Source organism: Mesocricetus auratus, unplaced genomic scaffold (assembly GCF_017639785.1).
Source record: "Mesocricetus auratus isolate SY011 unplaced genomic scaffold, BCM_Maur_2.0 Super-Scaffold_100010, whole genome shotgun sequence".
Classification (NCBI taxonomy): Eukaryota; Metazoa; Chordata; class Mammalia; order Rodentia; family Cricetidae; genus Mesocricetus; species Mesocricetus auratus.
Window position 1 is genome coordinate 74,790,281 of NW_024429194.1, and position 14,366 is coordinate 74,804,646.

Here is a 14,366-nt window from a genome sequence, read left to right on the forward strand (position 1 = left end):
GCTGACTGTGTCCTTTGCCTTACAGAAGCTTCTCAGTTTCAGGAGGTCCCATTTATTAATTGTTGATCTCACTGTCTGTGCTACTGGTGTTATGTTCAGGAAGCTGTCTCCTGTACCAATTCGTTCAAGGGTGCCACCCACTTTCTCTTCTAAGAGGTTCAGTGTGGCTGGATTTATGTTGAGGTCTTTGATCCATTTGGACTTAAGTTTTGTGCATGGCGATAAACATGGATCGATCCGCATTCTTCTACCTGCCAGCCTCCAGTTATGCCAGCACCATTTGTTGAAGATGCTTTCTTTATTCCATTGTATATTTTTAGCTTCTTTGTGTGTGGGTTAATATCCGGGTTTTCAATTCGATTCCATTGGTCTGCCTGTCTATTTTTGTGCCAATACCAAGCTGTTTTCAGGACTATACCTCTATAATAGAGCTTGAAGTCAGGGATGGTGATGCCTCCGGACGTTGCCTTGTTGAACAGGGTTGTTTTGGCTATCCTGGGTCTTTTGTTTTTCCATACAAAATTGATAATTGTTCTTTCAAGGTCTGTGAAGAATTGTGCTTGGATTTTAATGGGGATTGCATTGAATCTGTAGATTGCTTTTGGCAGGATTGCCATTTTTACTACATTGATCCTACCTATCCAAGAGCATGGGAGATCTTTCCATTTTCTGAGGGCTTCTTAAATTTCTTTCTTTAAAGATTCAATGTTCTTATGATACAGGTCTTTCACTTGTTTGGTTAGTGTTACCCCAAGGTATTTTATGTTGTTTGTGGCAATTGTAAAGGGTGATGTTTTTCTTATTTCTTTCTCAGCCCTTTTATCATCTGTATATAGTAGGGCTACTGATTTTCTTGAGTTGATCTTGTAGCCTGCCACTTTGCTGAAGGTGTTAATCAGCTGTAAGAGTTCCCTGGTAGAGTCATGCACCGAATTCTATACCACACTTACAGCCGCAAATTCACCAAGCTTTGCCATATCCTGCAGTATAGCCCACTAAGGACTATGCAGCATCAGGTCTGACAAAGGTCCATTCTGTGAATGGATGTCTAATGCTGACATAGATTTACCACTCAAAATCACTGTAGCCATAAAGTGTTACCAGAAGAGAAGTCTAATGGACTGTAGTGACATCTCCTATTGATGCTGGCCCTCTTCCAAAGTTCCCAGCTGTGAACACTGGCCTGTGAATGAGTCAACTCAGTTTTAGGTTTCTGCTGCCCATCATAGGTTCCAAGTCAAAAGCCTATGCTGCTACCCTGCACCATAATGAGTAAGTACCCTTCTTACTCTGTCTTGCAAGTTTGAGGTGGTGTGCAGAAGCCTGGCTCTTGTCCACCAGAGGAGACACCCAACAGGGTCATACCCTAATCCCATTATCGCAAGGATCTATGTGGTCTCAGCAGTGTTCTATAGCCCAAGCTGCGGCTGGAACTAATATAGGACAAATTGTGACTGTGTCTCACTAGGACATATAAGTATCAGCCAGGTGTGGCAAATCTAGAACTCTGATGTCAACACTCTTGAGGATAATTGTAATGACCCAAGGTTGGGGAAAGGTGATGAAGACAGTCCTTTGCCCCCAAGGCTGATGTAAAACTGAGTCACATCTGAATCTCCCAGCATCAGGACCTGAAGTTTGGACAGCGGAGTGTGCCACAAACCCACTTTAGAATTGGAAGTGATATAAACTGAAACTTGAGTCTGACCAACCCATCAGTGTGCATGTTTCTCATGGACTCTGTGGTAAGTCTGGAGGTTCCATCTGCCAGATCCATCCTGGATGTGGATCCTGGTGTTGGTTCTCACTGTAGTGATCCAAACATTGAATTCTTGCTATTCTCCTTGCTGCCTAGGATTGGGGAGGAGGATGAGGGTAAAGGAACCAGTTGTTAGATAATGAGATTTGCTTATGTGATCCATAATCATTGGCAGAGGGAGAGAAGAGATGGGTTCTACATAACAGTAGATATCAGGGTAGTGAACATGATGCTGGATTCTAATTTTATGGACTGCATATAAGTCACTCTCCCTCCTCCAAGTCAGAGGCATTTTGCTTTTTGCTACTTGGAGTTATGGAAGGGGAGACGTTGGCCAACTCTTTCCTTCTTACCTCCTCCATGTTTTCTGAATCATTTCCTTACACTAAAATGATTCATTGTAGCTTCTCATCTGGTGTCATTAGCTCTTGGGAAGGTAATTTGGTATGTGGCCAGTCATTCAGACTTGGGTGTTTGTAGGGGATCAATACTGCAGGATCTTAGACATCATTTTGCTTTGACTCTCCATATTGCATGTTTTTCAAATTTATTGTCAATTCAATTTAGATAATAACCTCTTTACAATAATAGATTTATGGTCTCATTTTTGCACATTTTGTTTTGCCATAATAACATTCCCCCAAACACTGCATTTTAGGGAAAAGGGCAGCTTTATTTGACTGGTGATTCTATTGATTGAAGAGTCCAGTCATGTAAACTTCAGAGTTCACAATTAATTGAAAAACATGTATCACCTATATAACTGATACATAGTAAATATGACTTGTATTCTCCAATAAGAATCCAGTCAATTGTTTTCCACCAGGGGGTAAATTATAACACTAATCATAGTATTGATTGCTAGAAATGACAATTGGAAAGCATATGGTTTACTTTAAAAACTGTTTTAGGTAAACTTTTAAAATAATGGAACCTGAAAACTGATGGGATTTAGTCTTCTTTGTATTTTATGTATGAAAGTTAAAGAGATATGATGATGTTCATATTTTTTGATGACTAGTACTTTACTTCCTAAAATCCTCAAAGACTGTACCATTAGCAAAACATGTTAGCAATATTATTACAAGGAAGTCACATGGCTTTTCCTTTTCCATCTCTGTAGCCACAGCTCACCGATCAATAATAATGTAAGTTCTGAATAAAGTTCAGATCTTCCATTTGTCATTTCACAAGTAAATAAACTTCAGATGGTTGATTTGTGGGAAAAATAAATGCACTGGGTAATGAGCCACAGGACCCTGCTTTCTCTCTTTCCCTCAGAGGAAGGGTCATGCATTCTCTAATGAGGCTGGAGTCTGACTTTCCAGAGCAAGAGTATAAGTGTGTAAACTGAGAGAGAGAGAGAGAGAGAGAGAGAATGTATGTGTATATGTGTGTGCTTGCATGCATGCTTATGTGCATACATATGCAAGTGTGTGTACATGTGTGTATATGTGTGCGAGCGTGTGTGTGTGTGTGAGTGAGTGAGTGAAATCAACATCTTCTATTCTATGGTCCCCCAAAGGTTTGCAGTCTTAAATGTAAGTTTCTGACTGAATACATCGGACTAGTCTGGCCTAATTGTTAGTCTGTCTGCCCTACAGAGTTTATTATTTCTCTTGTCAGGTAATCTGTCTTCTGCAGCTCACTAAGAATAAAGGTTCCTATCACATGGTAGTTGGCATGAGATATGTACTAGACCTGGTGAATTCTCTATGTGTCATGGTTACATTGACAGTGTTTCTCTCAGAAAAGAGCAGATCTGCCCGATGTCAAGAAAAAGAGCTACCAAATAATATTTCTGTGTTTCTCCTCTGAAGCACTTTGATGAATTGATTTAGAAGTCAAGAAAGCATATATTCTTTCTACTCACTTCTAGATAGAAAAAGCAGGTCTTTGTTCGATTAGTATAATCATCAAACAAAGAAAAACTTTCAAAACTTGATTGTGAATTGTCTTTTACTTTTTGCTTAAAGTTTTAGAGGAATGGTGTCTTATTCCAATACAAATTTTATGTAGTTTAAATAACAAGAAAATTTGCAATTGATAAATAAAAGTACAGTTTCCTAATAATAATGAAAATTTAATACTATATTATTACGAGAAAAGGCTGAACAAGACATACCTGTAAATATTTATTGTGCCACAGATTATTTTAAGCAGGCATATATACCCTTTTTTAAAATTGTATTTTAATTACATTTCACTGCTCTTTCTTCCTCTCAAACCCTCCTATATATCCCTTCTGTTCTCCTTCAACCTCATTGTCTCTTCTTTCATCAGTTATCATTACATGCTTTTATGCATTGTGTATACATACATATTCTCAAATATAGTCCTTTGAGTCCATATACCATATAATGTCACTTGTATGTATGTTTTATTGTTTCATAGATAATTATGAGCAGGTGTATACATCCTTTGGATAAGACAGAATAGCTGGTGTTTAGAGTAAGAATGTTTTTTTCTCCAATACTCCCCCATCTCCTTATACCCTCAACGTCATTTTCTCTCTCTGAGAGCAAAAAAATTAAAAAAAATCACAATGTAAACAAAAAAATACCAAAGCAAAACAAAAAGAACAAAAAAACCCCATGAAGTTTGTTTTGTGTTGACCAAGTACTTACTCCAGGGCACAGGGCCTTTCCAGCATATACCCTGTGACACTGCATTGCAGAAAACTGATTTTCCCATTTGTAGCCAGTTGCAAATAGTTTCTTGGCTCTATGGTCAGAGAATGTGCCAGGACTTTGAAGCCCAGTATCTGTCATGCTCTGAGGCCAGTGGGTGTGCTATGGTTTGGAAAGATAACAAGACAAACCCCAAATATGGAGAGAATTAATTAAGTTTAGGGTAAAGATTAATAAAATAGAAATGAGATGAAGAGTTAGTACTTTTTAATGAGGAAATTATTGGTAAATTCTTAGCCAAATCAACCAAAAAAGATAGACAATACAAATTTATAAAATTAGAAATCAAAAGGAAGAGATTAAAACAGATACTGGTGAAATTCAGAAAATCATGGAAATAAACTTCCTATTCCACTAAATTCAAAACATAAAAGAAATGGTTAATTTTTAAAGTAACTTTCACATAAGAGTATTATACCAAAATGAGATAAGTAACATTCATCAAAATCAGGATGGCTGTATCCTGGAGATACAGAGATGGTTCATCAAATGTAGTCCAAATGCTGGGTAGCAGTGGCTCATGCCGTTAATCACAGCACTCAGGAGACAGAGGCAGGCGGATCTCTGTGATTTTGAGACCAGCCTGGTCTACAAGAGCTAGTTCCAGGACAGCCTCCAAAACAAACAAAAATGTAGATCAATAAATGTAACTCATTACATAAGTGGACTCAAAGATAGAAACCACAACATTATCTCAATAGATGAAATAAAGACTATCGCTAAAATCTGCCATCTTGATGATAAAAGCCTTGGAGATGTGAGAGTTACAAAGGAAATACCTCAGCATAGGTGACAAACCCGCAACTAACATAATACTAAATAGTGAACAACTTAACATTTCTAATAAGATTATGAGCAAACCAAAGGTATTTGCTCCTACTCAATATAGTGCTAGAAGTCATAGCTAGAAAAATATGATTGGAGAACAAAATTAAAATGATATAATTAAGGGAAAGTTGTCCAAGTATCCCTATCGCATAGAATATGGTTGCATAAGATATGGTTCTGTACATAAAAGACCATAGGGACTTTTATCATAAGACTAGAGCCAATGCACAGCCCACAAAGTGGCAAGATACACAGTTACTGTGCAAAAATCAGTACCCTTCCTTTATATCAATGACTAATACATGGAGAAAGAAATCAGAGAAGCAATCCCTTTCATATTTTAAAGTGTGTGTGTGTGTAAGTGTATATGTGTATTCATGTCTAGATGAGTGAGCACAACCAAAGAGATTAAATAACTCCCCAATGAAAATACCAAAGAAAGAAAGTTAAGGAGACACTAGAAGGTGGTAAGATGCTCTTGGTTTGGTAAGAATAATATTGTGAAGATGGCCATCCCACTAAAAGAAATCTACAGATTCAGTGCAATTCAAAGTTTGAATGACATTTTTACAGGAATAGAGAGAAGCAATTTTAAAATTCATATAGAAGCACAGATGACCTCATATTTAAAGAACTTCTGAGTGCACACAGTTGCTACTACCACCATCCTGGAATTATTAGTCATAGCAATAAAAACATCATGATACTCTCATGAAAACAGAAGTATGGATCTATTGGATAAAATAGAGAAGCCAATCATAATTGCACACAAGTATAGCCACCTGATTTTTGACAAAGATGCCCAAAATAAATAAATGGGAGGCAATACAGCATTATTAACAAATGTTGCTGGAGAAAGTGTATTTCTAAACACTGGAATAAAAATAGATTCTTACCTTCAACCCTGCACAAAATCAACTCATGAAGGGTCAGTGGCATCAATGTAAGAACCAAAACCCTGAAACTTCTTGAGGAAAATTAGGTAGACCTTTCAGGATATAGTCATAGAAAAAGATTTTCTGAAAAAGACAATTGAACAATTGAAGCTTCATGAAAATATAAAGCTTCTATACATAAAAAGAAATTGTTATCTAGTGAAGAGACAGTCCTCATTATGGAAGAAAAATCCTTGCCAAATGTCCATCTGACTTGGGATTAACATGTAGAATAGGCAAAGAGCTGAAAATACTGAACATCAAGAAACTCAACGATCTAGTCAATAAATGCACCATAAAACTGAACAGTGAGCACTTGAAAGAGAAAATACAATTAGCTCATAAATATCTTAAAAGTTTTCAACATCTTTAATTATATGGGTAAATTCAAATGAAAACAACTCTGAAGCTATGTCTTACACCAGTCATAATGGCTATTATCAAAAACCAAATTATAATGCTGATAAGGATATGAGGAAAGGTACTCTTACTTTTATTGGTGGGAGTATGAACTGATGGGACACTTCTGGAAATCAACATGGAGGCTTCTCAAATGTAAAAATAGATCTGCTGTAGGAGCCACTGATACCACTATCTATACCACTCCTGGTAACATACTCAGAGAACTCTGTGTCCTCGTATATAGATACTTGCTCATCTATGCTCATTAATGCTCTATTACAATAGCCAGGAAAGGAAACCAATCCATATTTCCATCAGTTGATGAATGGATAATGAAGATGAGGTCAATATACATACTGGAATTTTATTGAGTTGAAAGAATAATGAAGATTTCAGAAAATTAGAACTGAAAAACATCATGCTGAGTGTGGTGACCAGGGCCAGATAGACAAATAAATTAAGTAAAATAAATATAAAAATGTAGTAATTATCACTGAGAAGAGCCAAGTCCTATAGACCAAAAAGAGTTTATCCAATGTGCTCTGTGTAACCATCAGGTCTCAGTCTACTGAAATGACATGATATTTATATTACTTAAGAATATTTCTGGTTGTTGGATAGGGGATAATTTGCACTGAAACTGGAAATTGAGACAGATAAGAATTCAGAACCCTTGATAAGGCATAAAACTTGAATTTAAATTGATAATAGAAAATAAGGAGAGTAGACCATTGTGTGTAAACATTCATGCTTACTTACCATGCTAGTGTCATCTTATATGGCCAGAAGGAATTAAACCAGGATGGCTGGAGGGGCCCCAGCACAAACTAAGGCTGTGACCATTTTATTGAGAGCAATCAGAATTTTTATGCCTTTATCAGAAACAGAATAAAATGGATCGATACAATTGTAGTCACCAGGATACAATAAAGTTTGCAAGTCATAAAGAGTACACAAGATTAATGTCTAAGACCAATTGTCCTATCAAGTTTCCATGCTTCCTTGACTACGAAAGGAGCATATAGAGAAACACAAACGGCCAGAACACTTCACTGCCTGAGTAGGTACATCAGTCTTTCAGGAACTGGAAAGCACAGTGTGACCCAGGAGCCATGGACTCTAATGTGGAAAAGCCTAACTCCTGCCTTTCAAGGCAGCTAGGGTAGGCCAACTCCATTTTTTTTTTTTTTGCAATTGTGGGACTATGTTTTGGAGTTAAAGTTGATAATTTAGGAAGTAGTGATAAAGGAGGCATTGGTAGGCTAAAAAGGAAGTTGTTGTTATAGAATACTTCCCTTTATGGTTGGAGCATAATGGAGTATAATGGCAGGAGGTAATAGGCCAACCTGCCTAGATTAGAAGGGGCACAGGGTGATGTTTATTATTGAATGGCAATTCTGAAGGGCCTGTGATATGGGAGGTCTTTCTGTATACTGCAAATATGTGTTGCTTTCATTGACTGATGAATAAATCTGTTTCAGGCAATGGATAGACAAAATTTAGCTAGACAGGAAATCCAAACAAAGGGACAGAGAGAAGGAAAATAGAGTCAAGGAGATGCCATGTAGCCACTGGGAAGGCCAGATGCCAGGGCATCACTGGTAAGCTATAGTCATGTAGTAGTACACAGATTAGTAGACATGGTTTAATTTATAAGAGAGAGCAATAGCCAGTAATAAGCCTAAGCCATGGGCCAAAAAATTATAAATGTATATTAAGACTCTGAGTGGTTGTCTTATAAGCAACTGTGGGGACCAGTGGGTGGAGAGAAATTGGTCCAAATGGGGCTGGCGGGATGGAGAAAATTCTCCATCTACAGACCGATAAGACTGTCAGCTGTGTGATTCAAGAGAACAGCTGTCTGTACTAAGGTGACTCAGCTAGTCCAGACAGGTTGAGAGACCTAGTGAGGTAAGGGCCCCAAACTGACACTGAGTTTAGCAGCGTGAAGGCCGTGGCCGACATTCCCCAAAGCAATTTTCAGGGCCATGTGTGAGTAGATGTATTGAGACAGACATAATGATTTATAGATGACTAGCTAATACCAGAATTTTAAGATCTGCACAGTAATCTTCAGTAGAGAGAGCAGAGTATATTGAGCCTCCATGGCTACTCTTAAAAGAGCCAGGCCTATAAGGCTGGGTGCTAGTGGCTACTAAGTTGAGGGATTGTGGGCTGCCAACTCAATGGAACCTCTGCTTGGAAATTTCACTCTTGTCTTCCAGGTTCCTTCTCAGTACAGACTTGGGTTGAAATTCAAAGGAGGGTGAGTGCTGGGGAACATGGGTAATGGTGGAGTTCTGTTTGAGGGTAATGCTTTGCTAGCTCAAGACTTCGCACTTTGCTTTGGAAACTGTTTTGTCTCCATAAGTGGGGAGCTGTGAGGATTCAGATTGCCTTGGACTGTGGCTACAGCTGCTTGTGAGTATGGGTGTCTGAACACAGGAGGGACCTCTGAAGATGACCCTGTTTGGACAGTGTACCCAGAGACTCCCCCTTCTCAAGAAAACATGTTTCAAGTGAACTGACAAATGTGTGTCATGGAGCCTACGGCGAGCAGCTTCTGGCCTATTCCTGAGATGCACTCAAGGCATTGTTCAGTGGTGCTCACAGTCAATGGCTTTCTGTTTTGTTTGTTTGGGTTATTTTGTTTTGACTTTTGCAGCAGACTCTCACTATGTAGTTCTGGCTGGCATAGAACTCATGGAGATTTGCAGGTCTCATTGCCTTTGGGTTCTTGCATTCAAGGCATGCTCCACCACACCTGGGTACATAGTTTGTTTTTTAATGATGCTCCTCTCTTTAGCAACCATACTCAGCATGACCTTAGCTTCCAGCTTGCTTCTTTTGTAATAAGGGGGATTTTCCAAATCTTTTTGCTCTACTTTTTTTTCACTCTTGACTCTCGTGATAAATCTGACTTCAAATAGCCATAAAAACCATGCTATGGCACAAATGTATGGCACAAATTAGTTAGCCCATCATTTTGGAGTTCAGTCTCATTTATGGCATGTACAAAATATAGATAAATACTTTTCTACAACGTAACAGGAATGACCTCAAGCCCAATTTCCAACTAATTCTCCCAAGAACTTTTACTGCCCATGTTTCTGTCAGTATTCAGGTCTTCTGAGTTCCCACCAGAACCACCCATTAATCTTTGTTTACAATATTCAAAACCTTCTCTAGTATACATCTCAAAACTCTTCTGTGTTCTCCCCACCAACTGATGCTGAAGGCCTAAGCACCCTGTATCAGGCTTGGTCACTACAAAAGCCCCATTCTCTGGCATAGTCACTGTGACCAAAATTGCTTATATAAGCCCTCAAAGGAGGAGTTTGTTTCTTTGGCTTACTTCTCACTGTGATGGGAATACATGCACATCAATATTTCACATCATGGCCGCCAACAAGCAGATACAAGGGACACAAAAAGGAAGAGACTGGGAACAAAATAAAACTCAAGGTCCTGTTTTTAGTGACTTGGTCTGTCCTCTAGATTCACCTCTTGAATTTTCTAGAACCTTTCCAAAATGGTCTCATAAGCTGGAGAACAGCCTTTAGCCACATAAGCCTTTATCTGGGGCGCACTTCATATATGAGCAGCAGTGTGTGGATTTCAGTTTGTTCCTGTGATCTTGGTCCAGGATATAAAATTATTTCTTTGTGAGGGAGTGACTAGTTGGCCATAACCCAAATAAATACTTTGTCATATGTATATTTTAAGTGATTGTTTTAACACAAAAGTTTTAGAAAGCCCTTAACCTTCACATTGAATGCATGAGCCTAATTCTTCGTTTTCCTATTAAATTGATAATGCTTCTGGAACTTTAATAAAAATAAGTTCTCTAGCAAGACAGCCTGCCTGCTTGATTGTACAGTAGATTCACAGCTAAGGTTAAAAATCCCCTCATTAGAATGACAGCTGGAGGTGAAGTATATTAGCTGAGCGTAAAAGCACTTGTGATGAGTGTATCTGTACTGTCTTGAGGACCACCGTCCAATGGCTTGTCCTCAGACGTGAAGGAGAGAAGGAGACGGGCCCAGTGTGCACTTTTGTTCCCTGATCCCCACATCTTCAACATGGAGAAACATATTTTTTCAAAGCTCAAATATTACTCATTGTTTTAGAAGCATACAAGATTGGTAGGTTCATTATAACTTGTTGGTCTGAATGGGATCAACTAATGTTTGGGCTGTAATGTGTAGAATAGATTAGAAGAAACCTCTTCCGAAAACAAGACTAATGGGCCTCGCTGTGTATAACAGGGCTGTTTCTATAAAAGGTGTTTATGAGTGTTTAATGCCTCTAATTAAGGATACCTGTTATCTGTCTGATTTTATGAATATGTTTTATTTGAAAAAGTAAATTTAATGTATGCATGGTTTCTTTAGGTTAGAAAGGAATTCAGTTTTCCAGCTAGAAGGAGGGAAGGTGTGTGGCAACTTGTGTGATGCAGGGTGACTCGTGCTTAGCCCATGCCATTGGTGGTTTGAAGTTTAGGCACTTCTCTCTAGGACTGTAGATGATCAAGTCAACTGGGTATATATTGCTTATTTTTTTTAAAAAAAGGAACATCAACACTGAGTACTACACTTTGGAATAAGTCACCAGGTAAGGTTTGTTTTTAACCTCTGTGACCTCTCTGTTTCTATCTATAGTTTGGAAGAACTGAAGTGATTGATAATACTTTGAATCCTGATTTCGTAAGAAAATTTATTCTGGACTATTTCTTTGAAGAAAGAGAGAATCTTCGTTTTGACTTGTAAGTTCTCCTAAAAGATGACAGTATAAACAATATTTTTAGAGACTACTTGAGTAGTAGGGTCTGGACTGAGTAGATTTCCCTGAGAACTTGGCCATTCCACTGGAAGGCAGCTTTATTCTGTTTGGTCAGAGGCTGAAACACAGTGCTGATCATTGCTTTTCTTTTTAATACTGTTTTAAAATATGGCTTCAATATGTGAGTGGACAGCTTAGTCATGCTGGGAGTACAGGTGGGCTTTTTCTCAAACTTACCTATAGCACTGGGATCCTTCCAGCTCAGAGTACTCCAAGCTTAATGACAATGGCAGATGGCTCACTTCTTCCCATAGGATGCTAGCCTAGCACTGTTTGCAACTCTGTCTCATGATGGTATCCCTTGATGTTACATGTTTATATATATATATATATATATATATATATATACACACACACCTTTATTCTTTTAATTTATATAAATTTCTGTTTTACTTGCATGAGGAGGGTCCTGGGTACCCTGGAACTGGAGCCACAGACAGGTGTGAGCTGCCATTTGGATGCTGGGAATTGAACCCAGGTCCTCTGGAGGAACAGCTAGTGCTTGCAACCATTGAGTCATCTCTCAAGCCCTGATACTTCATGTTTTTAAGACCCAAGATGTTTGAGCTAGCTTTTTTTATTTTACATACTTTTTATATTTTGACACTGAGTCAATCATATTAGAGTACTATTGTCAAGTTCAACTCCCTGTCCACAGAAAATATGGAGTCAGTTTTTTTTTGTTCTTTTTTACTTAGGCGTTGTCAGTTATAAATGAGCCATTGTTCTACAAAGATGAGCTTTGGGAACTCAGGGGGTCTGGACATGGGTAAGAAAAAAAGTAAAAATAAACCCTGGTGGTAGAAAAAAATGTGTACTAATATTTCAGGTGCTCTGTGTAATATAACATAGCATTTGCCTTGTATATCAAAATAATGAATACTTATGAATAACAAAAGTATTTTAGAAGGTTAATGCCTTGTTTAAATCATTGAAAAATCATGCCAGCCTATCAATATGTATGAATACTTTTTAATAACAGAAGATGACATCTTATTTGGAAGAGTCCTAGTTTTCCTCTTAATATAAAATAAGTTCTTTACTGTTAGTAACTGTATTTTATTTTACCAAATAATGTGTAATGTTTTCTTTAAAGTGTGCCAGATACTCGCATTAGATTATGCAAACAGAATTTATGATGCTCACATTCGGTGCTTATTTTCACAAAATTTCTTTCCAAATAATCAAACGAGGGTACTGAGAGATGAAAGTGAAGTGTAACAGTGGCTTCTGCCTGCCCTTGACCATGGAGGCTGCAGTGTTGTTGTTTAACTGCTAGGGAAGACCACGTCAACGTGGCTCACTGCCCTACTGCTCAGAGTTTACAGCACCTGCTTTTGAAATGCTTCTTCTCTCAGAGTCATGCTACTCCCTTGACTTTTCCACTTTGATTTCATCCTAAAACCAGTCACCATCTCATGACTCCTTGTTCTGTGTCCCTTTTCTTTCTCCCTTTCACATCTGCATGCAATACTTTCTTTCACTTATAAGCAACAAGCATTTATTTTATTTTTTATTAAAGTTTTTTATTTTTAAGTTTAAATTTAGATTAGAAACATGGTTGGTTCACAAGTCAGTTCCAGGTCCCTCTCCCTTTCCCTCCCTCTTCCCGTGCCCTCCCCCCCATTATCCCCTCATTTCCCCAGGGAGGGTGAGGCCCTCCATGGGGGTGTCCATAGTCTATCATTTCATCCAGGGCAGGGCCTAGACCCTCCCCCGAGAGTCCAGGGTGAGAGTTCATCTCACATTGTTGGATGGGAGTCCAAAGTCTATGTGTATACTCGGGATGAGTACTGATCTACTGCCCAAGGCTCAATAAATTACCTAGGCCTCCTTAGCACAGTAGGCAGCGCGTCAGTCTCATAAGCATTTATTTTAAATGTAAAGTGATGTGACTATTTGAAAAAGAAGAATTCTATTATTCCAATTAAAAAAAATCTGTAAGTGGTTCACTGTGTCCATCATTGGAGCTTCTCTAAACATTGATATCCTTGTGGGAATTGAAGCAGATGCATTTTCCTGTGTCTTTAAGTTTTCACATAATTTTTTTTGTGCCACAGAATAGCTGTATACTTCATTTATTTTTAAGGTTACATGATATTTTTATTGCAAGAATATCATGTATTTTATCATTTATTGATGCTTATTTCCACTGACTACTCTTTTGCTATAGGTAATCTGGAGAAGTATCCCTGTTTGCAACGTAGTGAGATTTATTATTACTCTGATTCGCATTTTGAGATCAAATTTAAGTATAAAAAGGAAGCCCACAAGATGACCCACTATGTGGTCTGATATGTTGAAACTACCCTGGGAATGTACAGTCTTTGTTATTTCTCTAAACTCTTGTTTTATTTATTTATTTTTGTTTTGTTTTCTCTGACTGTTTGAATCATTTCCCTGGGGTTTTGGTTGTGGTTCTGCTGGTCTGATGACAGGCACCTATCACCTTGCAGGTGACAGCTTATACGTTTTTTTTCCTCTATTGTCACCCTTTGTCCCCTTTACTGGAATTTTGGGTTCATGTCCTATTCATAGTTCCTTACCTTGTACCCATTGCTGTGGCAGTTTTAGGAATAGTTGTGGCAGTGTGACAGGAAATAGGAAGTAACTAAGGCAGGCTGACTGATACACTGTCACTTCAACTTCCTAGAATTTACAGGTCTTACAGAAACCAAAGAATCCTGAAACCATGAAGGTGTTCTGCAAGATGAATTAATAGAGCTTCACTAACATTTCAGAATTTTAATTCCAATAACATCTCAATTTTATGTTTTTTGAATAACTAAAACAAGGAGGGCTAGAAAGGGTTACCTGCAGATCTCAAGGAAAGCAACACACATTCTCTCAGCTCACGCAGCATTCCAATGGCATTTAGTTCTGTTTACTCATTTTATTGAAATGTCTCAT

At 38.1% G+C, this 14,366-nt stretch overlaps 1 protein-coding gene across 1 annotated transcript in view; it reads left to right on the forward strand.

The window, feature by feature from the left end:
• Window positions 1-14,366, forward strand: part of Cpne8 (copine 8) — a 190,495-nt gene that overhangs the window by 49,832 nt on the left and 126,297 nt on the right. The window contains exon 4 of the mRNA XM_040753968.1: window positions 11,276-11,379. Within this exon, the coding sequence (XP_040609902.1) occupies window positions 11,276-11,379 (104 nt within the window). The remainder of the gene's footprint in view (window positions 1-11,275; window positions 11,380-14,366) is intronic.